Raw genomic sequence first — 25,805 nt, forward strand, 5'->3', positions numbered from 1 at the left:
TACACTCTATTTGGAACCGCTGGAAAATTTCAAATTTTCAAATTCCACAAGTTGGAGAGCTGGCTGTCATCCTCTTTAAAAACTACCATAGTGCTTACCCCCTCTCTCTGCCTACTCCATGACTCAATTCAGGACTCAAATCTAAGATATCCCCTTGGCTGGATAGTGATATTCTTTTCATTGGTCTTGAAAAAACTAATTCTGCAAAATTGGAAATCAAATTTTGCCCCTAAATTTCAGTATTGGAAAAACGTAATGCTTTACCGTTTAAACATAGAACGTAGCCTGGCAGAAGACAAAAACAAATTGTCTCAATTTGAAAAGATTTGGGGCAGACTAGTGGAATGCCTCCAGCTCCTAAATAGTGGGAGAAGGGGATGGAAAGGAAGAAGGTGGAACAATGAGATATTTGATGATTGGCTTGACCCATATAATATGATGTTTTATAAATGTTGCAGGACATTTGTACAGTACTCTTCTGTGATGTCAGAATTAATGTACAGTACTCCCAATTGTCTTGTAATGTGACCCCCACCCCCTTTTGATTTTTGCCATTTCCTGTTCTCTTTATTGCAAATTGTAAAATAAAAAGTTTAACAAAAAACGCAAACGCTGTTAATAAGCGGATGTTTAAAACGAAATGTTATTTTTGCAACTTACTGTAATAAACTATATTATGAACTCATGTCTGAAATATATAAATATAAATTGTTTGGGAAGATATGGATTAGTAATTTACATTCGGCAAAGCAATGATATACACTCACCTAAAAGATTATTAGGAACACCATACTAATACTGTGTTTGATCCCCTTTCGCCTTCAGAACTGCCTTAATTCTACGTGGCATTGATTCAACAAGGTGCTGAAAGCATTCTTTAGAAATGTTGGCCCATATTGATAGGATAGCATCTTGCAGTTGATGGAGATTTGTGGGATGCACATCCAGGGCACGAAGCTCCCGTTCCACCACATCCCAAAGATGCTCTATTGGGTTGAGATCTGGTGACTGTGGGGGCCAGTTTAGTACAGTGAACTCAATGTCATGTTCAAGAAACCAATTTGAAATGATTCGACCTTTGTGACATGGTGCATTATCCTGCTGGAAGTAGCCATCAGAGGATGGGTACATGGTGGTCATAAAGGGATGGACATGGTCAGAAACAATGCTCAGGTAGGCCGTGGCATTTAAACGATGCCCAATTGGCACTAAGGGGCCTAAAGTGTGCCAAGAAAACATCCCCCACACCATTACACCACCACCACCAGCCTGCACAGTGGTAACAAGGCATGATGGATCCATGTTCTCATTCTGTTTACGCCAAATTCTGACTCTACCATCTGAATGTGTCAACAGAAATCGAGACTCATCAGACCAGGCAACATTTTTCCAGTCTTCAACTGTCCAATTTTGGTGAGCTTGTGCAAATTGTAGCCTCTTTTTCCTATTTGTAGTGGAGATGAGTGGTACCCGGTGGGGTCTTCTGCTGTTGTAGCCCATCCGCCTCAAGGTTGTACGTGTTGTGGCTTCACAAATGCTTTGTTGCATACCTCGGTTGTAACGAGTGGTTATTTCAGTCAAAGTTGCTCTTCTATCAGCTTGAATCAGTCGGCCCATTCTCCTCTGACCTCTAGCATCAACGAGGCATTTTCGCCCACAGGACTGCCGCATACTGGATGTTTTTCCCTTTTCACACCATTCTTTGTAAACCCTAGAAATGGTTGTGCGTGAAAATCCCAGTAACTGAGCAGATTGTGAAATACTCAGACCGGCCCGTCTGGCACCAACAACCATGCCACGCTGAAAATTGCTTAAATCACCTTTCTTTCCCATTCAGACATTCAGTTTGGAGTTCAGGAGATTGTCTTGACCAGGACCACACCCCTAAAGGCATTGAAGCAACTGCCATGTGATTGGTTGGTTAGATAATTGCATTAATGAGAAATTGAACAGGTGTTCCTAATAATCCTTTAGGTGAGTGTATATAGCAACGATATTGCACTATATATAGTAAAGTGCAAATGAAATAGTAAGACAGATATATTAGTCATTTACATCCAACGAAACTATAGACCTGAGTTCAAAGAAATAAAATGCAAATACGAGACTAGCAATAAGTGTCATCTACATACAACTATAAATATAATTTCAAAATAGTATAGTGCAAATGCAGGAATGCATCTATTAAAAGCATACTGCCTCGATCTCCAAGTTCTTGTTAAAAGTATGCAAGTTCTCTTTTTGTAATCGTGCAACGAGCAGAAATCTTGATCAAACCACAAGAATAAAACCGAAAATAGGAGTTTAAATAAAACAAACTCATCACAATACAAGACCATAAAATAAAACTATACATAAAACCAAACGCCAGTACAAATACAAAACAATGAACCAAATATTGGTTTTCTTTATATTAGTTTGCACTAACAAAAACAACCCGATAGTGAAAACAGCGATTGATGCTCGCTAGAATAAAAACACATGCAATTAACAATTGAATACGTTCAGATCTCAAATGCAAATACTTAACATGTTTGTTTTTTTTTTAAACCTCGGGCAAACACAGCCAGGATGGGAAATGCGCCACCCAATCTTGCCCTATAAATAGACAACATTACGATACTAGTATATAGATGTGATTTAGCAGAATACAATGCAATACTTAAGCGATGCAGCCAGTAACCAGCACTGCTAGATGCCCCGTGTGTGAAATAGCATCTCTTAAAATAACAGCAGGTTTAAATAGCAACAACTTGACAATTAGTCAATTAGGACACCGGCTGCAATTAGGGAACAATGCATCAAACTGAGGAAACCTATTAGTCTTCAATTGTAGCCACCTGCTACACAATTAAAAATCAATCATATTTATTCACACAAATGAGGACAAAATGGAGAACACCTGAAAACAGTGACAGTGTCCTCTCACTTTCTGATCTCTCTGCCCCAATTATTTACTTCAGGGCTCTCTGGGAAGAGGGTGGAGCCCAGATCATAGGAGCCACAGGTTAGTAGTGGGGCTTCAATCAGTTAAGTGCAGGTGTGCAACATTGACAATTCGTCTAGTGCAGAAAATAATGTAGTTAAAAACAATTGTAAGGGAGGATTTTGTACAGTCACTAGTGGCCAGTTCCACCCCTACAATAATCTAAATAGAACTACAAAAGAAAAACTTTTCAAACTAGTCTTTTAAGAGAATTATTTATCCGAGACACAGTACACATCATAAAAGGGGAATATATATTCAGTGGTATATTATAACAGGGACACAGCAGTATGACCACAGTACAACAAAAGACAACAGAAAATATATAAATTAGTCCCTTTGAAACAGTGTACAATTCACTATACATACACACAATACATTCATATATATTAGTTTCCATTCAAACTCTTATGCACCAGTTTTATTCACTGAGCACCATGACTAATCAATACTACTCAGCACTTTTAAAGTAATCATTTGCATCCACTAAAACACCTTAACCAATAAAACTAGATCCACTTGTTGTCTACTGTTTCACATTCTACTAAGCTGCATAGATAACAGAAAAGAAATAACCTTTGTAAAATAAACCAGTATTTTCATTATGTAATTCAAACGATCACAATATTCCCGTTTAACCATTATAAAAAACAGTAAAAGATCGTTTTACTTGTTCACAATACTTTCTTTAAAATTATACAATAATGTTTAACCAGAAAACACTCGTGCATAACTTTCAGTTTTAAACGCAATTTCTAATATTAATGCAACATGTAATTGTAAAAGAGAAATAAAAATAACTGCAGCGTTATATAATGTTACGTAAACAAAAAAGTAAAATCGAAAAACAAGCCGTGCAAAAGCGATTGAAATGCAAACCAAAAATAAATCAAACCTTACATAATACACCCTACGGTAAATGAAAATACATAATAAATCAAAACGTGATAAAGAGCATTAGTCTTGACACAAGTAAATGAAATAAGGCAAAGTGAAAATCGAGTAAAACTGTAAAACAAAAAAAAAGTAATAACATCCCAATTACTAAACAAAATACACACGCAACTCTTTATATACTTACAAATTAAAAACAAGTTAAAACGATTTTCAGACAAGCATACTGGACACAAGTCAGTGTCCCTCACTGCTAAACTACGGAAGCCGAGGAGCAAAACAATCTCGTTAACAGGACGTTGCAGCAACCAGCGAAGAGAAAGGGCTGTAACATTTGAGCAACGTCAGCAGCGTCAGAAAAAGGCGTCGCTGCAACCAGGACAGAGAGGGGCGGTAACTTTGAAAAATGTCAACGGCGTTAAGAAAACACCGACAAATCGCAGAGAAAACAGCCGCGACATTTAGAAAACGCGTGGAATTTGTATATAGGATTCTGTGCCAGGAAAGACATATTCCAAGACGCATGCGTAGTTTCTCATGTCTGCCATTGTGATGCGGTAAAATCGGTGTTTGTGGATTGGCCAATCTCTGCTATGTTTAGGGTTACTGTGGCTCCAGATTAATCGGAGGACGTGAGACCGAATGGGATTAGGACTAAATTGAACTACATTCATGTGTAAATTAACCATTTAACTAAAACGAATAATGGTGCTATTACCATAAACACCAATTCATTGTATTATACTGAGATAACATGCCTATTTTGTTAATATTTCATTAGCCAGTATGTCAATACGATCAAAGCAACATCCCTGTGTTCTGTAGCAATTCCACCACAGGATTAATGTAAGCAAAGGTTTAGCTAATGCAAGTTATAGGTAAATTTACTTTTCAGTTTAGGTGGAATTTGGAAATCCTGTTCGGTCTCAAAGCGTCTCTATACAATTATTTGGAGCCATATGGTAGCCCTAGTTACTGATGTATTTAATTGCAGAGCTGTATCCTGGTAATGGGCTATTAGCTTAATAATACTATTACATAAGTGTTTATTATTTATTTATTTAAATGGTTAATAGTGCTGTTCCAATATGTGGCTGTAGTAACAGTGCAGTAAAATAGTGCTGTTACAATAGGGGGCTGTAGTAACAGTACAGTAGAATAGTGCTGTTACAATAGGGGGCTGTAGTAACAGTGCAGTAGAATAGTGCTGTTCCAATAGGGGTCTGTAGTAACAGTGCAGTAGAATAGTACTGTTACAATAGGGGTCTGTAGTAACAGTACAGTAGAATAGTGCTGTTACAATAGGGGTCTGTAGTAACAGTACAGTAGAATATTGTCTTGACAATAGGGGGCTGTAGTAACGGTGCAGTAGAATAGTGCTGTTACAATAGGGGGCTGTAGTAACAGTGCAGTAGAATAGTGCTGTTACAATAGGGGTCTGCAGTAACAGTGCAGTAGAATAGTGCTGTTACAATAGGGGGCTGCAGTAACGGTGCAGTAGAATAGTGCTGTTACAATAGGGGTCTGTAGTAACAGTACAGTAGAATAGTGCTGTTCCAATAGGGGGCTGTAGTAACAGTGCAGTAGAATAGTGCTGTTCCAATAGGGGGCTGTAGTAACAGTGCAGTAGAATAGTGCTGTTCCAATAGGGGTCTGTAGTAACAGTGCAGTAGAATAGTGCTGTTCCAATAGGGGTCTGTAGTAACAGTGCAGTAGAATAGTGCTGTTCCAATAGGGGTCTGTAGTAACAGTGCAGTAGAATAGTGCTGTTCCAATAGGGGTCTGTAGTAACAGTGCAGTAGAATAGTGCTGTTCCAATAGGGGTCTGTAGTAACAGTGCAGTAGAATAGTGCTGTTCCAATAGGGGTCTGTAGTAACAGTGCAGTAGAATAGTGCTGTTCCAATAGGGGTCTGTAGTAACAGTGCAGTAGAATAGTGCTGTTCCAATAGGGGTCTGTAGTAACAGTACAGTAGAATAGTGCTGTTCCAATAGGGGTCTGTAGTAACAGTGCAGTAGAATAGTGCTGTTCCAATAGGGGTCTGTAGTAACAGTGCAGTAGAATAGTGCTGTTCCAATAGGGGTCTGTAGTAACAGTGCAGTAGAATAGTGCTGTTCCAATAGGGGTCTGTAGTAACAGTGCAGTAGAATAGTGCTGTTCCAATAGGGGTCTGTAGTAACAGTGCAGTAGAATAGTGCTGTTACAATAGGGGTCTGTAGTAACAGTGCAGTAGAATAGTGCTGTTCCAATAAGGGTCTGCAGTAACAGTGCAGTAGAATAGTGCTGTTCCAATAGGGGTCTGTAGTAACAGTGCAGTAGAATAGTGCTGTTACAATAGGGGTCTGTAGTAACAGTACAGTAGAATAGTGCTGTTACAATAGGGGGCTGTAGTAACAGTGCAGTAGAATAGTGCTGTTACAATAGGGGGCTGCAGTAACAGTGCAGTAGAATAGTGCTGTTCCAATAGGGGTCTGTAGTAACAGTGCAGTAGAATAGTGCTGTTCCAATAGGGGTCTGCAGTAACAGTGCAGTAGAATAGTGCTGTTACAATAGGGGGCTGCAGTAACAGTGCAGTAGAATAGTGCTGTTCCAATAGGGGTCTGTAGTAACAGTGCAGTAGAATAGTGCTGTTCCAATACCGTCAGTGTTTCGAACTGGACTAGTGATAATGCACGCCCGCCGCCAGCAGAGGGCGCTGCTGTCCTGCTGTTACTGCTTTACTGCACGGCGATTGGCTTTCACAAGCAGACTAAGCTCTAAAAACTAAAAACAGCTTAATACAGACTTGAAGCGGAAAGATCTATAGAGTTTATTTTTGCTGTATTTTATTATTATTATTATTATTATTATTATTATTATTATTATTATAAACCATCTGTAACGGTGATCAAGAGTTGAATTGCAGTGTTACAATGTGCTGTTTTACAATGTACTGTGCTGTATTACACTGTGTTTTGCTGTATTACACTATTGTATTTTACTGTACTGTATTACACGATACCACGCTGCACTGTACACTACACTATGCCGTACCGCCCGGTGTGATCCTGTGGTTATGTACTGTATTAAACGACACTGCACTGTTCTCTCATATCACTATCGTGCGGAGAATTGCACACTGTGACATACATGTACAGACCATGCAGTAGTGTAGTGTTACACTGTATTATACTGTACAGAACTGCCGTATGCTGCCTTAGACAGTGTTGGATTCCACTGCACTACGCGTTGCTAAACTGTGCTCTCCTGTAGTTTACTGCACTATGATCATAGCTGATTAGTTAGGTCATATGCATATGCACTATGATTGTACATTGTACTGTACTGTGCTGCACTGCACAATAGCTGCAGTGACCATAGTTCAGGTCATTTACTCCTGCAGTTGTTTATTGTCACTGTGTAAGAAAGTGTGTGTGTGTCAGAGAGAGAGAGAGAGAGAGAGAGAGGGTGATAGTGTGTGTGTGTGTCAGAGAGAGAGAGAGTCAGAGAGAGAGAGAGAGAGAGAGAGAGAGAGAGTGATAGTGTGTGTGTGTGTGTCAGAGAGAGAGAGAGTCAGAGAGAGAGAGAGAGAGTGATAGTGTGTGTGTGTCAGAGAGAGAGAGAGAGAGAGAGAGAGAGAGAGAGTCAGTTAGTTAGTTAGTTTCCGGGTATCATGGCGCTGCCGTGGCTGGTCGTGCTGGAGCTGGTGCTGTACGCAGGCTGCTTCATCTGCGGGATCATCACCGCCTCGTCCGTCACCATCACCCAGGTACACAGACCGACACTGACCCCCCCAGTCCCTAACCGCTGTCACCCCGCTAGGACCTGCAACCGACCTAACTAATCAGCCGCCTCCCTTCCTGCCTCTAAACTCCCCCCGTCCTGGTCTCTCCTGTTGTCTTTTTGTTGCACTTCATTTTGAACTCGTATTCGAGCGTCAAAACGACATGATCTCTTGCGGCATCTCCCCCACCTGTGTGTGTGTCTTTACTCTGTGATCGACGTGTTTGGTGGAAGACTCGTTGTACGTTTTCTGTGTGTGATCTTTGGGATACTTTGTTAAACCCGAGGGGGCGTGGGCGCGTACAGGCGCAGGACAGGCACTGTCAATCAGGACGACGTGCGAAACGTTTTGGAAAGACACATTGATTTGGGGGACATGGGAGGCTCTCCCCCCGGGACAAATCTGCCCGCAGCTGGTTGTGTATCCACAGTTTAGCGTTCAGCGAGAAAACGACCGGAGCGCTTTCATTTTGCATTTGTAAGACAGAAAAACGAGGTGTGTGTGCTGGGGAGGGGGGGGCTTTAATAGCGTGACAGTAGTACTTACTCTCTCTTTAACCCCCCCAGGTTGTATTGATTGATTTGCTACTACGTTTCAGTTTGTAATCAAAAGACACCGATACATATACGTCGAGATCCCGCACATGCGCACGCAGGTCCTGTGGTCCGAGTCGTGCGGGCTGCGGACGGATGCGGGAGGACAGTGCGGGTCACCTGACTGCTGTTGCTGCCACAGCGCCTGGTGTCCGAGCTGAGTCAACGACTTTGCAGTATGAAATGGACAATACAAAACGAAAACAAGCTTATTAATATTAATAGTTGTAGTAGTAGTAGCTGCTGAAGTGTAGTTATTCAACAGAAGTCTCTATCCTAGGCGACATACGCATAATCATAATAATCATAAATACAGGGTTACACTTTACATGTTTTCTTTGTGTTAGTTATTGTTACTGACAGTGCAGTGTAAACTGTGTAGTTACACAGGTATGCAGATGTGCGATTTCATAAAACACAAGCGGTTGCACTGTAACTGTGTGTAACTACACTGTGAGTACCTCATTTATTACTCAGTGTTTACTCCCTACATAATAGCCAGCTGGGGGGAAGGTGAGTTGCACTGTGTCGGACAGTGCAGTGTGATTATGTGGTGATTCTGTGTGGTCCACCAAAATCCAATACATTCCAACATACACACTCGCAGTGTCATGTGACTGCTAGGCCGAATGCATCCAATTTATTATGGCTGTAATTGCAGTCAGATGATCGGCAGCAGGAAGGTCTGTGACAAGTGCCAGAATCACACACTCTCTCTCTCTCTCACACAGACACTCACATATACAGTGGGTCAGTGTGGCAGACTTGGAGGAAGGGTATTACTGTGTGTGTGTGTGTGAGGCCCCCCACGCGCACACATGCACACATGCACATCTCCCCTGGGGTGGCGCCTGCCATCTGCGCTCTGTACCCCCTGCTTCTGTAACAAACTCTTTCTCCCCCTTGTCCTGGCCTTCAGTGACCCAGCAGGCAGTGGGGGACTCGAGCAGGTGTTGTATCAGTGGGCTCTGGTGTTGTGTTGTGTTTTGGCGGTGGGGGGGAGCTGATCAGTGAATGTTTTGTTGTGTTGTGTAGGGGGTGGGTTTGCCTGTCAGTGCATGCTACTCGCCCTTGTGTGTTGTGTTGTTGTGTTGCACGCTGCATGGCTGTGTTATTGTGTCCTTGTGACAGGAATGATTGTGTAGGTGTGTTGTTTTGTGCTGCAGGGCAAGTTTGCTAGGAGCTGTGTGCTCTGTGGCAGTATGTGTAGCCATGTTGCTGCTGTGTTTGTTGCGCTGGTGTTGAGCAGGTTGTGTTGATGTTGTGTAGTCGTGCTGACGGGTTGTTTGTTGTGTTGCAGGGCGAGTTCGCAGGGAGCTGCATGCTCTATGGCAGTTTCCAATACAACAAGACGGCGCTGGCTGTGGGGGTGGGCACCTCCAGCGCCCCCTCCCTGTGCCACTTCCTGTCAGCCATGTCAGTGCTGGTGGCCGTGTACTGCTTCTCCCTCGTCCTCTACTGGGTCTACGCCAGCTGTGTGGATGAGGTCAAGAGGTAACGGCATAGTCTAGTGCAGTATAGCATAGTACAGTATAGTGTAACAGTACAGTATTGTGTGATAAACCAAAGTACAGTATGTAATAAACCACAGTATAGTGTAACACAGTACAGTATAGTGTAATACAGCACAGTACAGTATAGTGTAACACAGTACAGTATAGTGTAATACAGCACAGTACAGTATAGTGTAACAGTACAGTATTGTGTAATAAACCACAGTACAGTATGTAATAAACCACAGTATAGTGTAATAACAGAATAACAGTAAAGTACTGTATAATACAGTACAGTATATTGTAATACAGTACGGTGTAACACAGTACAGTTAAACACAGTACAGTATAGTGTAATACAGTACAGTCTATTACAGTGCAGTTTAACACAATACAATACATTTCTCTCTCTTATCAGGGAGTCAGTGTAAATGACCATCTTTCTCCCTCTGTGCCCTCCCCCCCAACCTTCTCCCCCTCCTCAGGGAGCGTGTGTGGATGTGGGTGTCTCTGGCGGTGGCCGGTGTGTTCCTCTTCTTCCTGCTGGTGAGCGGCTGCGTGCTGCGCATTGGCCGCGACACGCTCTGCCAGGCCAGCACCAAGGATATGCTCATGGTCAAGAGGTCAGTCGGGGGGTCAAGAGGTCCAGGGCTCAGGGAAGCAGGAGGGGAAAGGGACAGACAGACAGACAGACAGAGAGAGAATGAGAGAGAGACACAGACAGACAGACAAGGAGAGAATGAGAGCGAGACCGAGAGTGAGAGAGACAGACAGAGAGAGAGAATGAGAGACAGACAGACAGACAAAGAGATAATGAGAGAGAGATGGAGAATGAGACAGAGAGGAGATATTAATAATAATTATCATACTGTGTGTGTTGTAGTTGCCAGGATATAGAGCGTCAGAACTGGACCAAACCCTACAATGGAGCTCAATTCTACTCCAGCCTGCACAACGCAGAGGTGAGTACGGCACTGCCCCTTCACTGCTACTGTTTTGAAAACTTGTAGTATTGTAGTTTGAGAGCGTACTTATTCTCCCTCCCTCCCAGACATCCGTGTGGGTGAACTTCTTCTTCTGGGTGCTGATTCTGGCGCTGTTGGTGGTGCAGCGCCGCCAGGGGTCAGAGTTCAGTGGACTGAGTGGGGGCGACCCCGAGTGGAGCGCCTCGGAGACCGAGCCCATCTTCCACCGCCCCAGCCGCCCACACTGACCACCCCCAGCCCCGCTCCACTACACTCTGCTGTGGCCACACTGACCCCCTGACCTTTCCCCCACTGTACTGGCCACAGAGAGCCCCCAATCAGTGTGTGTGAGAGAGTGTTTGTGGGTGTGCGCAGTGTCGGCTTGAGTGTGACTTTGAGTGTGAGATTGTATGAATGCGAGTGTGAATCTGAGTGTGCCTGTATGTGGGAGAGCGGTCAGTGTGTGTGTATCAGAGCGGTCAGTGTGTGTGGCTGCCAGTGGCTGCCAGTGTGAATCTGAGTGTGCCTGTATGTGGGAGAGCGGTCAGTGTGTGTGTGTGTCAGAGCGGTCAGTGTGTGTGTATCAGAGCGGTCAGTGTGTGTGTGTCAGAGCGGTCAGTGTGTGTGTGTCAGAGCGGTCAGTGTGTGTGGCTGCCAGTGTTACTGACTTGACCACAGAAACAATACAAATCTCACAGTGACAGTCAGTCCTGCTGTTTATTAAATTACATTGCACTGCACAGGCATACATTACATTGAATTACATAACATTTTATTAAATTGCATTGTACTGTACAGTAATATATTACATTGTAAATGTATATAACTTTGCACTGCACTACCTTATATCACTTGTGACATTGTATGCTATTACATTTAATTGAACCACATTATTTGGAAATGTAATAGATTACATTGTCTTGGCGAGGCAGCCTGGCTTTGCTCTATGTTTTCCTGGCTGTTTCGTCCTTTCGTCATTCTCACCCGCAGTGCCAAATCCGAGGTGAGACTGGGGCCTCACTGAGCCTGCTTTGTACCTTATGTTATTTTTTAAAGATTTGAATATCTATACACTTTTTTATTTTCCTTATTTTGCACTAATGATCCTACTGCTGCCTCTGCCAATATTGTTGTTTTTCAGTGCACGTGTGTTCGTATGTGTGTACATGCCTTGGTGCCTTCTGCGTTACTTGTTCCGAGTGTATCTGCTGCGGTTGTGCTAATTGTGTGCCCTGTGCGTCTGTGTTCAGATTTATTGTTAAAGCCAATGAAATTAAGTATTTTGGTCTTTTGTATGGGGAGCCGATGTCAAGGGCATGTTGTTCTTGTGCCATGTTGTTATTTAGGATGTGGAGAACTCCTCAGTACTGACTTTACTGTGTATTAAACTTTACACTCTATTTTTGTATTTGTATGTACTTATAAGAACCAGACTGGAGCAGGCGCAGTGGGGACTGGACTATAGGGGCCCAGAGTGGCACTGTGGGGGGACTGGACTATAGGGGCCCAGAGTGGCACTGTGGGGGGACTATACTATAGGGGCCCGGACTGGAGCCGGCGCTGTGGGGACTGTACTATAGGGGCCCAGACTGAATTATGCCCTGATCCTCCCCCTCCCTCTCTCAACTCCACACCCAGTCTCTCCATCTCTCTCAGTGTCTATAAGCAGTATCCTGTCTCTGCAGATTCCTCTCCTATTCTCTGTGCCTATAAGCTGTCCTATCTCCCTATCCTCTCTCCCACTCCTTTCCCTCCTCCTCTCTTTCTCTCCCCTCCCCTTCTCAGAGTTGTTTGCTCAGTTTGCGGACCTGCCTCTCTCGGGCCTCGATCGCGACCCGGGTGTCCTGCAGCTCATCCAGGTGCCTGCGCAGCTCGGCCATGTCCACCTGCACCTGCACACACCGCTGCGCCAGCTCCGCCCCCTCCTCCCGCAGGGCCTGCGTCGCCACAGCCACCTCCTCGTTCTGGCGCCGGCAGCGGTCCCTCAGGGCCCCCGCCTCGGCGAGCAGGGTCTCCACACTGCGCACCACCGACTCCACCTGGTCACGAGACATCACTGCAGAGAGAGAGGGGGGCTGGGGGAGGGAATTGGGCAGAGAGCTTAGATATGACAGGAGTCACTATAGTGAGCCCAGCATGCAGCACAATATAGCACAGTGCAGTGTGCTGTACTGACACAATGCTGTACAGACTGTCAAGACTGCTGCTCAGCCCCCTCTGATCCTGTCCCGTCACAAGCTGCTTAAACAGGCTAATCTCTGTCTCTGTGTCTCCCTCTTTCTCTCTCTCTCTCTCCACAAATACTGCCTATGCCGGAGCCAGTACATTACAGTGTCTTTGCAGGACCAGGGCTGCGGACCCTGCTGTACTGTACTGGACTGTAGTGCAGATCTAGATCTCTAAGTCAGTGAATGAATCCTCCTAATGGAACAGACTTAATTAGGCTGATTTAATGGTAAGTGGAAGCCGCCAGAGACTTCAGGTTCACTCTACAATAATCAATCAATCCGCCCATATCGATGAAATAATGATCAACAGCTCCAACTGTTACTGATTACTACTAGGCTACTATCAGTAATACATAATTATACTTAACTACTATACTATACTGTATTACTAGTGCAGGACGGATGCGTGCTCACCGCAGCGGTCGAGTCAGGCCGGTCAGAGCTTCAGAGATTCGGTATCGGTGGCGTCCTGCCCGGCGGAGGGTCGCACCGCGGCGGGCTGCCTGGCTCCCCGCTGGTCTAACGGGTCTCTGGCTCCTGCGGGGATTTGCGATATTAGCGCAATCAGTTTGTGTCGGTTCTTCTAGATTTCTTCGGTCGCTTCTTGTGGAAGTAAATAAAATAATAAATCAATAAATAACACTCTGACACGACGGACGCAGTTTTGGACGCCTCTCTCTCTCTCTCTCTCTCTCTCTCTCTCTCTCTCTCTCTCTCTCTCTCTCTCTCTCTCTCTCTCTCTCTCTCTCTCTCTCTCTCTCTCTCTCTCTCTCTCTCTCTCTCTCTCTCTCTCTCTCTCTCTCTCTCTCTCTCTCTCTCTCTCTCTCTCAAACCTGACCCGTCAGCTCTGGGCTGGCAGTGAGTGACCTGTACCTGGGATTAGGAGGCAGGGCCGGCCTGGGCTGACGGGTCGTGTGCGTCAATCGCCATTCCGTCAATTGTCCTGTACTGTAGTCACGTATACTGTACTGTAGTAAAGTATACTGCACTTTACTGACATCAATTGTACTGTAGTCAAGTATACTGCACTGTACTGAGGTCAGATGTACTGTACTGTAGTCAAGTATACTGCACTGTATTCCGGGGGACTTTAATGGTGCTTTTTGTTGTCTTGTTCGGAGTTTCATTAGAAAAAGCCGATGCCTGCGCCGTCCCGTCCTTGGCACCCTGTATTTTCCCCGTCTGGGCCGCCAGATGGCGCAGTTTAACAACACATGGAGCCCATTACAAGAAGCGGGTCGTTTTTTTTTACACCTTTTATGTATTAATGTACTTGTTTATTTTGTAATTCTTTGCCACAATTCACATTACTCCTCCATGTAGCAGCTTCATACTCGAGTGTCTGCACCCACACGACCCAGTTACCCTGGGGTTCTCAACCCCCTATACTCTGCTTTTTTTGTTCCAACCGAACTCTTAATTATTTATTTTAAGTAACAATCTGCTTAGATTTGACTTTGTGTAATGCATTGTTTAATGAAAGACTTATTTAATAAGTTCATTATACAATTCCATACTTCACTTACAACACCTACTGTTTAAAATGATGAAAAGGCTCTAATTTAGGAAATTAGTTCAATTAAGTAATTGAGAGCTTGGTTGGAACGAAAACCAGCAGGGTAGGGCCTCCAGGACCAGGATTGGGAACCACTGAAGGTACTGCTGTGTTGGGGTATGCTCCTGCTTGTGCTCTAGGTTTATTTCTAATGGGAGCTTATCAAATGTAAATCTTAGTATGAGTGTGTGTGTGAGAGAGAGAGAGAGAGAGAGAGAGTGACAGTGTGTGTGTGGGGAGCCATATAAGAACGACAATGTGTTTTTTGTGTAAGTGAGTGTTTGGGAGTGTCAGAGTGTTTGTGTGTGTGTGTTTAAATGTGTGTGTGTGTGTGTGTGTGATTATGACTGTGTGTTTCTGCTATGTCTTCACATGACCCATGGGAGACAGAAATGGTGATCTTAAGACAGCGTTCAATAACAATTATGAAGAAGAAAAGGAGAGCAAGAGAGAAGGAAGAAGAAGAGAGACAGACCATCGCCAGAGCTGCTAAATTCCCTCAGCGGTCAATTATCCATTTAAACTAAATGCATAATTAACGGAGCTGTGGACCAACAGCCACAGGAGATTAAATTAGACTGACAGCCGACTAGCTGACTCTCCTCTGTACTGACCAGCACAGTCACTCTCACACTATTGCTCTGCTCACATCCACACTGTCACACTGGAACTGGCACTGTGGGGACTGTACTATAGGGGCCCAGGCTGGAGCCAGCACTGTGGGGACTGTACTATAGGGGCCGGGCTGTGTCTCAGTGTGGGGCCTGTATTTGCTCAGTGGTAATAACCTCAGTGTTATTTTTAGTCCTTTCTCTCTATGTATTATTCAGGGTGTGTGACTGTGGGTCCATTAGTGTGGAGAGGAGAGTCTGCAGGCAGCATCTCTGCTCTGGTTTCCGGACAGGAGAAGGGAGGGGGCGGGTGCATTAACCTGTCGATACAGACACACATACCAGAACACACACACACACACACACACATTCTGCCCCCCTGTCATTCACCTTTCCCTGTCTTCTGTCTCCCTTGTCCTTGTTTTTTCTCCTTCTCCTCCCTCTATCCTCCTCTTTCCCTCCCCACCCTGTCTTCCTTCTCTCTCCTTTTGTCTCTCTTGCTCTCTCCTTCCATCTCCTCTCTCTCTATAACCCTTTCCTCTCATCTCCCTCCCTCCCTTTCTCATTCTCTCTCTCACACACACATTTCTATAGTTAGCGTCTATGCTTAATGAGCTTATGTAGCACACCGCTTGAAATTTACTACAATAATCAGCTCAGACAGTCACTCCGCCAGGTGCCACAGAGACACAAACTGCACACACAGATTCATGCTGTATATAATATCAAGCAGTTTGGACTTTATTGTATTTATTACAGCATCATCATCATTAGTAGTTGTAGTCTTATAATTAGTAGTAGTAATAGTAGTAGTAGTAGGAGTAGTAGTAGTAGTAGCAGTAGTAGCAGTAGTAGCAATAGCGTCTGTATTTCAGTGTTGGATGTGTCTAGATTTCAACAGGGAACTCAATATTCAGTCCAGCGTTCCGAGGGGACCTAAAAACAAGGCGCACCCCCCCCGCCCACTTACCCCCTTCCCATAGTGGAGGCCATATTGGTGAGGGAATCCTGTGTCCAGTGTAGTGGAGGTTTCCCTTTGTAGTGTCCATTAATTTGAAGGATGTTGCCCCAATAGTAGCTAGTAAGGTATAGTGGGGTGACTGTATTTTTACCCCTTTAAGTCTCGCTCTGTACAGGTGCCCCAGCCTCCAGCAGTCTTTGCTATTTGTTGGGGGTTTGTTGAGCTGTTGACCAAGCTGTCCTCTCCCACCCACTCATGCAGCCTCCTGTTGGCCCATGATGGAGGCTGAAGGGATTAAGAGATATTCTCAGGGTCAATTTCTTTCTTTTTCTTTTTTCTTTTGTGTACTTCTCGTATCACCCGTACCTGTTCTGCTCTTTGCCCTGTCGTGGCACGTGTGTAACCGTTTTATGTCTCCCCCGTCCCCACCCTCTCCAGATTGGGAAGACAAACATTGCTGCACAAATGTACCAACCAGGCCATTCTCTACCTCTTTCCATCTCCCTCCCCCTCTCTTCAACTCCTTCTACCTCTTTCTCCAGCCACCCTCTCCGCATTTCCTTCTCCTTCTCTCTCCCCTTCTCTCTCTAGCCACCATGTCTCAGAGTGCCATTTTAACTGTAAAAACTTACAATGCAAAATGGGACAGGAAGTGCCACACCAGGAGCTACTCCCCTCAGCCGGAGAGGGTGGTCACTGCCTTGTTCATTTAATGTGATGACGCTGTTATTATCGGCCTCTGTGTGTGTTTTCCCGAAGGCTGTTACTATTTATTGTCCAGCCCTTGAGTGGAGCTGGCAGTGACACAACACTGTGAGTCAAATACACAACAACGACAGAAGGAAATGAAGAAATCCAGACAGAGCAAGACAGAGAGACAGAGAGAGAGGACAAGACAACAAGAGATGGATGGAGGAAGGGAGGGAGGTTGCAGCCTCTCCTTTGTCAGTGCTTTATATGCTGTGCTCTTGGCCTCCTGAATAGTCATTTACCAGGGTCTGTCTGTCCATCCATGTCTGTCTCTCTGTGAGTCTCTCTTTCTCTCAGTGTCCATCTGTCTCTCTTTCTCCTTCCTCATCTTCACATCTACTCCCCGTCTTGGTGTCTCTGTCTCTCTGCCCAGTGTCTGACCGTCCCTCTGTCCCCGTCTCTGTCCATACCCTATTTTTCCCTGTCCGTCTCTACCTTTGCCCATCCTTCCGTCCATCCTTATGTCTCTGTCCCTTCTCTCCCAATCCACCTGTCTGCCCATCTCTCTTTTCTCTGTTGTCTCATAATTATTATTATTATTATTATTATTATTATTATAAATATTATTATGATGAACATTGTGTATGTGTCCTGATATGTTTAATACACACAGACCTCCCCCCTCTCCCCCTCTGTGTCTCTGGGAGGGTGGGGGTGGAGTTGGGATGGGAGTTAGCTGTGACCTGGATTTGCAGCCAGTTGGACTACAGTTTGATGCGTTCTGTCCTGCAGCACCTTTGTCTGCATCCCCCCATCCACCTTCTCTTTTTGTCTTCTTCCTCCTCTCCCCTCTTCACTTCCTGTTCCCTCCTGAGCAGCGTTGGCCTGCAGTGGGATCCAGAGCGACCGCAGTCCACAGAGCCTCTCCCCCCTGGCACAAGGCGTGCAAGATCAGGACAGGAGGGGGCGCTTTCTCCTTCTGCCCCTCTCCCTTTCTGCCACTCTTCTCCTCCCTCACTCCTTTTCTCTCCCCTCTCCCTCTATCTGTGTCAGGTAAAGACCGGAGAGACACATGTCAGCGATTCCCTCGGGAACAGAATCGACTTCCTCCACCTTTTGCCTCTACTCCTCCTCCCTCGCTTTTCTCACAGCGCCGTCCCAGTGGGCGCGAGGCAGGGGGGTGGTGGGGGTGCGGGGGGACGTTGCCGGGGCAAGAGGGGGTTATCGCGGTGACAGCTCTCGGCGCCATGGACGATGAGCACGGGGAAGGACAGCGCGTCCCGATAAGAGGGGGGGCTGTCATCCTCCCCACCCACTTCCTCCTCTTCTTCCTCTTCCCCCTCTCCCCCTCCTCCTCCTCCTCCTCCATCCCCACCCCCCACCACTACTCCCCTCCGCCTCCTCCGCCACCTCCGCCTCCTCCGCCATCTCCTCCGCCGCCTCCTCTCCCGCCGCCGGCCTCTTTCCCCTACCTCCTGCTCTCCCTCTCCGCCTTCCTCCCCCTCCACCTCCTCCCCAGCTTCCTCCTCTTCCTCCTCCCCCTCCTCCTCCTCCCCAGGGCCCAGCGCCCTGCTCTCTTCATCGTCAGCAAAGCTGGCCTCGTCCACCCGTCCGCTGAGACTGCGGAAGAGCCGCCCGCGCCGGCCGGGCTGAAGGAGGCCGAGGGAGAAGCGACTGCGGCTGAAAGGCAGGCGGGAGCTGGCCTGGGGGGGAGCGGCGGCGGTCGAGGTTGGCGCAGGGAGTGGGGGATGGTTGTAGAGGCCGGGGGGGAGAGAGAAGGGGTTGGGGGTGCGTGCACAGCGCAGCGGGGGCAGGGAGGTGCTGCTGAGGGAGCGGGGGCAGCAGCGGCCGCATCCTTGGACCGAGGAGGCTGGGAAGCCCCCAGGCAGGCTGACCCCTCCCACCCCGCTGGTGCCACCCACCCCCCCACCTGCAGAGGCCGAGGTGGCCAGGTCCATCAGTAGTGCCTCAGAGTAGCTGGGCACCACTTGCTGGTTGGAGCGTATGTGCCACTCCAGCTCAGTCAGGTCGATGGTGTTAACCCGGGGGATGCCTCCGCCGCCGCCCCCCAGCCCCGCCCCTCCGCCACCTCCTTCCTCTGAGGGCGTGCCCCCACCCCCTTCCTCATCCAGCCCAAACAGCTTCTCCACGTGGTAGTGCACGTAGGCGGTGCGGTACTCAGAGACAACCCGCAGTGGCCAGGAGAGCAGAAGCAGGGAGGCAGCCCAGTAGAGGGGCCGGCGGGTGTGCCAGGGCGGGCGCCGAGGGTCGGGGAAGGCCACCATGTGCTCGCGGAAGTCCACATTCTTCAGGTGCATGCCCTCACGCGCCTCCATGTAGTCGTCCAGGCCCTCGTTGTCGCCGAAGAAGCGGGCCCGCTGGGTCAGGTAGGCTGCCTCGGCACCAGCGCTGGCGAAGCTGAAGCACTTGGTGAAGCGCAGGCGGGTGGCCGGGTGGTCGTGCAGGCCCAGCAGCTCCTTGGAAACGTCCCGCACTCCATGGGCACCATAGTCGAACTCGGCGCCGGCCACGTGCGTGTTGACCCGCTCATGGTACACCTGTGTGGTGGTGTAGGCATCGCCATTGCGGTAGCGCGTCACCTGCCGGGTCCGGCGCACGTAGTGGTAGCTGATGGCCTTCCACCAGATGCAGGGGGTGGAACGCTGCAGCCGCTGGACGCGCTCGTACACATCGCCGATCTCCACCCGGGCCAGCGCGGCACTCTGGCTGAAGCAGTGCCAGCACTCCACCAGGTAGACCACGTACAGCATCCCCGCGAAGGCCAGTGGGATGTAGACGTAGCCGTTGCTGCAGGGGCTGGCCTGCTGCAGCCGCCCTGCCGAGCCGTAGTAGCCGCTGTCCTGGTCCAGCACGTCCACCTGGCAGAGTGCACACCAGCCCAGCACCCCCCCACAGCCCAGCATCAGCACTGTCAGGACCAGGCACTTCCAGTGGGACTCCCGGCACAGGGATCCGCTCAGGGACTGCTTCAGGGGCCGCTGCTGCACAGTGCCGGGCGGGAGGGGGTAGGAAGTGATTAAGGGAGAGGGGAAGAGGAGGAGAGGGGAAGGGAAGGGAAGGGGAGAGAGAGAGATAGACTGACTGTAATTTAGATATTTTAGTTTGTTACTCAGCAGGTCAGTGTATCCGCTCAGCTCCCTGTGTTACAATTTCATTTAATTAATTTTAACCCTATTAAATGTCCCTGTGCATCTGCCTCTTTGTGCATCTTTGTGTCCTTGCTTGCGTGTCTATCTGTGCATGTGTGTTTTGATTGTGTGCTGCCTATGAATTCCATAAACAGGGAGGGTGGACAGAGAGGGAGAGAGGGAGGGGGTAGTATCTAAATTATCAGTTCAATAATAGTTTAAATGCAATTATAAGAAATCAGTTGGATATCATTCATTCTGCCTTGCAAATATATGCCTATTATTATCATCATCATCATTATTATTATTGATGACATTCACTCTCGCTCCACCTTTACCAGTAAAATGTAATAGATTCTCCCCTCTCTCCCCCTACTCCCCCCTGGGAGGACTGTCTTCCTACTGTAACCCAAGACACACATTACTCTGTACAGCGCAGCATCAGGCTGCATAGCTCTGCTCTCTGCTGCCACACTGGGTACTGCACACACACCACGAAACACATGCCAGTTGTGTCTCAGCATCTTCCTCCTTCTGCCACTCTCGTTCTCTTTCCGACTGACTGACTGATACACTGATTGACTGACTGACTGTATCACTGACTGATACACTGAGTGACTGGCACAACGACTGTCCACCTCCTTAACCGTTGTACCCAAGGGTGTCGAGTAACGTGTGTAGACATCCTCCGCACTACAGTGACTGATTACAGCTCTGTTTTTTACAGGGCGCTAGATTTACTGCAGGCGTGAGCTGGGCAGCTCAGCAGCCCTGACCCTCGCTGACCCAAGTGAGTGAGCCGAGGTCAGCAACGCAGTCCATCATTCTGTCAAATCCACTGTGTGTGTGAGAGAGTATGTGAGTGAGCATGTGAGCATGCATGTGTGAGTGTGTGTCTGTGTGTTTGTGTGAGATCTGGCCCTGTACATACTACCACACAAATGAATAACTCCCCCACCCCAACTAGAAAGGAGATTACCTCAGATTGCACTGGGTTTTACATAGTGGGGAGAGAGTTGGGATCTTATAATAACATGCAGAAGTAGGTAGGATTTTCCATGAATAGAAAGAGAGAGAGAGGGAGGAGGGGGGAGAGATAGAGAGTGAGAGAGAGCTATCTTACATGTTAATTTGTTGATAGAATTTTATATCGTTGCTTTGGCAATATCGTCTCAATCAGTCATGCCAATAAAGCACTTGAAATTTAAAAATTGAAATTGAAAATTGAAAGCCTGACAGAACTGTACAAAACTCACTCAACAAAAACAAAAAATGTCCCTTGTCAGTCCCAGGGAGATCTCTACCAGTGGGCTGGGGCCATTCTGTCAATCAGATGTTTTAATGGGGGGTTAAGAAAAATAAGTGAAGTAATAAATCCTCTCTCTGTCGGCCCTCCTGGCCTCAGCCTCTCAACACTGGATTCCTGCAGTTGGGTTTGAGCTCCTGGTCGAGAGAGACGATACCAACAGCAGCCCCACAGAGCGGCTCCACTGAGCCCATCCTGTCCAGTCAGACCAGAGCCGTGAGCCGGACCCCTCCACACTGGACTCTGACTCTGATCCTAAAGTGGCCTGCTGTGGTTTTATTTTTGGCAGCAAGAGGGACAGTAGTTTACAGCCCCGATTACCAGATTAATGCCGACACTGGGGGGGGGAAGGATTTAGCCCAACCTAAACCAGGGGAGCTGATAATAGGATTGCAGCTGCGGTGTCAGAGCTGTGCTACACACACATACACTTTCACAGACACACACACACATGCACTCTCACACACACACAGAGACTCTCACACTCATATACACACACACAGACACACACACACACAGAGACACACACAGACACGCACACACACACAGAGACACACACACATCTATGATCGTTTCACATGGCCGCTTCGCATAAAACTGAAGGTGTCAAAAACACGCCGAGGCCTATTTTTGTCTTCGCGTCAGGCGGATTTTTTTTTTATCTAACCAATCACATTCCCGCACGTAGCCCCATCACCATGACAACAAACCTCAACAACCTAACCTGACGACTTTCTCACTGCAGAGGTGTCCGTGTATATGTAATATCAGTGCCAAAATGAATCCCTCTACTGAGATACATTGGTTTCATTATTTATCCTAACTCCAGCTGTTCTCTCACTGTACTGGCTTTACATGGGGCATTTCCACACAGGGCCTCAACATCAGCAGCTTCCAAAGTCGCTGCATTAGCACTGCAGGTGATCACAATAATGTACGATGGAGCCCTGTCCCTTAAACACCGCGATACTTCAAACATGAAGCAAATACAGTGCAGAAAAGTGCTCTGATTATTGTCATTATTCGTATCATTGTCATTAATAATTATACATAAAGAAGATGAATCACTGGAGACTCTTTCCTCACAGTCGGCCCTCTCTTTATTTGATGATTTGATTTGTTTCAAAGCACAAGGTCTTTACTGCATCTGAAAGTCACAACCAGGCAGGTGAATAATAACACACATACATGATTATTCTTGATGATATTTGATTTATAATGATTCAATTCAATGCGTTACATATGTGTACTTTTCTTAGGATGTAGTTTTTGCTCTCTGCTATTTCGGCTTCTTGTGCAGTTTGTGCAGTTTGTGTTCTGATGTGAACGCGGTCGGAATGGAAGCAACTGGACGGCGTCAAAACAATCTTTTTTACGTTTTGACGCGACTCGTACAGTGTGGCAAAACGGTCACACACACACACACAAAATGTTTGTATCAGTCAGTCAGTCAGTCAGTTGGCGGGTGGGTCGGTTGGCTAATTGTAATTAGAATGAGTTCCTAACGAGCTGAGTGGTGTGTTAATCAATGCAAAATGGTCAATCAATACCTGATGCATTGGCTGAGGCTTTGAGTGAGTGAGTGTGTGTGTGTGTGTGTGTGTGTGTGTGTGTGGTGGGTGGGGGGCTGTGCGGGTGTGTTTGTGTATGCATATGTGTGTGTGTCTGTCTCTGTGCGAGTGTGTGCATGCATGTGCATGAGTGTGTGTGTGTGTATCAGTAAACCAAAATGCAGGAGTTAACTTCAACTGTGGTCCTGATGCAGTGACACTATCAGCAGTGCTATGAGTGCAGATAGACTGACAGGAGCTGCAGCTCTCTGGAGAGACAGAGACAGGGACACGGAGAGGGGGAGAGAGAGAGAGAGAGGCAGGCAGCAGCCGTCAAAGCTGGGCTGACACAGCTGTTACTGAGAGAGAGAGGGGAAGAGAGAAAGTGAGAGAGAGCGGAAACTAAATAATTCAGCCAAGCAGTTTTTAAATAGAGGCTGATTTAGGGGTCACCTATAATACACCCTCCAGGACCAGGGTTGCAGACCCTGCTGTGCTGTACTGTGACTCTCCAGGACCAGGGTGGCAGTGGCTCTGTCTGTCTATGTGCCGATGGATCAGTGTAACAGGAGCTGTGCTGAGCAGAACGTAGAGGAGACTGACTGACTGCACACCCCTCCCCCTCCCCCTCCCCAGCTTCTCCTCTCTCTCCCCATCCATCCATCCCTCCCTCTCTTTCCCTTCCATCATCCCCTCTGTCCCACTCTCTCCCTCAATCTCCCTTCCTCTCTCTGTCTCTGCCCCTTCCATCCCCCCATAGATAGATAGATAACATTTTATTTGTTTTATCTAGAGGCTTTCAGTGCTGCTTCAGAGAGACTGTGATGCATTATACTGCATTACTGACTGTTCATTTCTGACTCCAACTCTTACACACTTAACCACTCTCTCTGGTACTGAAGAGAGAGAGAGGAAGGCAGGATGAAAGACTGGGGGGAGGGGGGTATCCATGTGACTAGAACTGAGAATATGATACAGACAACTTTCCCCCCTACATACACACAGACAGGCACTGGTCCAGTAATAATCTGGAATCTGGAACAATTGGAGTTGAAGCTGACTGACTGACACACTGACTGACTGGCAGACACACTGAGTGGCTGACACACTGACTGACTGAGTGGTTGGCACATGGGGGGATTAACACACTGAGTGACCGAGTGACTGACACACTGAGTGACTGACTGAGTTACTGGCAGAAATACTGAGTGCCCGACTGACTGACACACTGTCTTACTGACTGACCGGCACGCTGACTTACTGACTGATAGACACACTGAGTGATCGGATCGACTGACACACTGACACTGACTTACTGACAAATGAGCTTTTCCAATGGAAAAATATCACAGTGCCTCCCAAACGCTCCAACACACACACACACACACACACACACTCACATCTAGAACTACCTATGTTAGATCTCTTCTGAACATGTAGGAATGTAAAACGATTCTCCACCTCTCCCACCCACCCCCGCTCCACATACATCCTAAACACAACATATTAACACGTGTGCAGGAGAGGGAGATGTTCTGGGTACAGGGGGAAGAGGGAGAGACAGAGATAGAAACAGGGAGGCAGGCAGGTACTTGCAGAGTGGGGAAGGGAAAGGGACTCGGAAAAGGGAGAGAGAAGTGATGGAGAGAGTGTGTAAACGCCACACAGAGAGACAGAGACAGCACAGACGTTGACGGTATAGCGTGAGGCGGCCGGGCCGGAGCCGCTGCGCTGTCGGCTGTTTGTGGCGCATTGCAGAAGCAAGGAGGAGAAATTCCCAGTACAGAGAGAGAGAGAGAGAACACACTCAACGCCAAAACAGAGATGAATGAGGGGGAGAGACAGAGTGGGAGAAAAATCAGCGAAACTACGGCCACAGAGCCAGCATTTGTTGTTTGTTTGTTTGTTTGTTTTTGTCGGGGGGTTGGTGGTTTAGTTAATTAATTAATTGCTCCATTGGTTGTTGTGTGTATTTATTATTGCGCTGACTTCTCACGCACGCGGACACAATCGCGTTCAAAACACACACCCACGCGCTAAAACACGCGCTACCTCCCCCTGTCCTCCCACTCCCCACTCTCTTCCAATCCCTCCCTACTATAACGGGACTCTCGATCCCCCCCAACACACACACACCACACAATCTCATATTGCTAATAAGGACGTATTGGACCCCCCCCAAAAAAAAAAAAAACAAAAAAAAAACGACACACACCCCTCTCTCTCTCTCTCTCTCTCTCTCTCTCTCTCTCTCTCACACACACACTGGCATTGAGACACGATTCGAATCGCGGTCGGTCGGTCGCCTTGGAATCGATTAGATGATGGAGATGGAGATGGAGGAGGAGGAGGGGGGAGGGAGAAGAAATGGAAAACGTACACAAACAAACCAACACAAACGACCAAAGGAATGAAACAACAGAAGACAAATACATATAAAGATAAACACCTGTCATTATTATAACCTTCACATATCAGCTTCCCTCTATCTTTCTCTCCCTCCTTCCTTGTGTGACATATCCACGCAGATGTATGTCCGAATCGTTGTGCAGAAGCGGATTCACGACCTGCTGTTGGTAATTAATTGATTAATGACCTGGCACTTACCGCCTCCCTCTCGCCCTGGCTCAGCGTGGGCGCTTCTCCCGTGACCGTCACTCCTTGCATCGCCGCCTCGGTCCGGCTCCTCCCGCGGCCCGCTCTGCCCCCGGGTCCCCTCCCTACCTCCCTCCCGCCCCCCCCCACCCCTACCCCGGCCCCGAGCCCCAGTTCCAGCGGTGTCCGGGGCGCCGCAGGGACAGAACCGGCCCCGGCCCCACCTGTCACACACACACACAGAGACGCACACCCCGCTATCAGCCCAGCCCTACTCGCTCAGGCAACGACACACGACCGCCGCCCGTCTGAAGAGCTAGCCCGGCCCGGGTACTCATCCGCCGGCAGGACGGAGTTGGCAGAGTCGGGCGATCAGCGGAGCAACGCCTTGAGCCAATCCCCAGTAGCGGTGTGCGCGATGCGGCTCGGGGGCTCCTCGCTTGTCGGTAGCCACCCGCAAGCTCCAC

General features: G+C 47.5%; 2 protein-coding genes across 2 annotated transcripts; one reads left to right on the top strand and one right to left on the bottom strand.

The window, feature by feature from the left end:
• Positions 1 to 7,384: 7,384 nt before the first annotated feature.
• On the top strand, positions 7,385 to 12,093 carry LOC136764711 (transmembrane protein 179B). Its single transcript, XM_066718988.1, has 5 exons — positions 7,385 to 7,627; positions 9,536 to 9,729; positions 10,214 to 10,351; positions 10,612 to 10,690; positions 10,780 to 12,093. Exons 1-5 carry the CDS (start codon positions 7,532 to 7,534, stop codon positions 10,939 to 10,941), a joined length of 669 nt encoding a protein of 222 aa, XP_066575085.1. The 5' UTR covers positions 7,385 to 7,531; the 3' UTR covers positions 10,942 to 12,093.
• Positions 12,094 to 17,883: 5,790 nt separating this feature from the next.
• LOC136764032 (transmembrane protein 151A) lies at positions 17,884 to 25,431 on the bottom strand. The gene is made up of 2 exons (XM_066717864.1): positions 25,351 to 25,431; positions 17,884 to 19,740 (listed from the first exon to the last, which is right to left on the bottom strand). The coding sequence occupies exons 1-2, from the start codon at positions 25,408 to 25,410 to the stop codon at positions 17,884 to 17,886; spliced, it is 1,917 nt and encodes a 638-aa protein (XP_066573961.1). The 5' UTR covers positions 25,411 to 25,431.
• Positions 25,432 to 25,805: the final 374 nt, after the last annotated feature.

The sequence above is a fragment of the Amia ocellicauda genome, chromosome 12 (assembly GCF_036373705.1).
Source record: "Amia ocellicauda isolate fAmiCal2 chromosome 12, fAmiCal2.hap1, whole genome shotgun sequence".
Classification (NCBI taxonomy): Eukaryota; Metazoa; Chordata; class Actinopteri; order Amiiformes; family Amiidae; genus Amia; species Amia ocellicauda.

Bases quoted from the DNA above. Each gene is read 5' to 3' on its own strand.
- LOC136764032 (XM_066717864.1), bottom strand. From the start codon at position 25,410: ATGCAAGGAGTGACGGTCACGGGAGAAGCGCCCACGCTGAGCCAGGGC. The intron at 19,741-25,350 runs GTAAGTGCCAGG...GGCACTGTGCAG, and splicing joins GCCAGGGCGAGAGGGAGGCG to CAGCGGCCCCTGAAGCAGTC.
- LOC136764711 (XM_066718988.1), top strand. From the start codon at position 7,532: ATGGCGCTGCCGTGGCTGGTCGTGCTGGAGCTGGTGCTGTACGCAGGC. The intron at 7,628-9,535 runs GTACACAGACCG...GTTGTGTTGCAG, and splicing joins CGTCCGTCACCATCACCCAG to GGCGAGTTCGCAGGGAGCTG. The intron at 10,352-10,611 runs GTCAGTCGGGGG...TGTGTGTTGTAG, and splicing joins GATATGCTCATGGTCAAGAG to TTGCCAGGATATAGAGCGTC.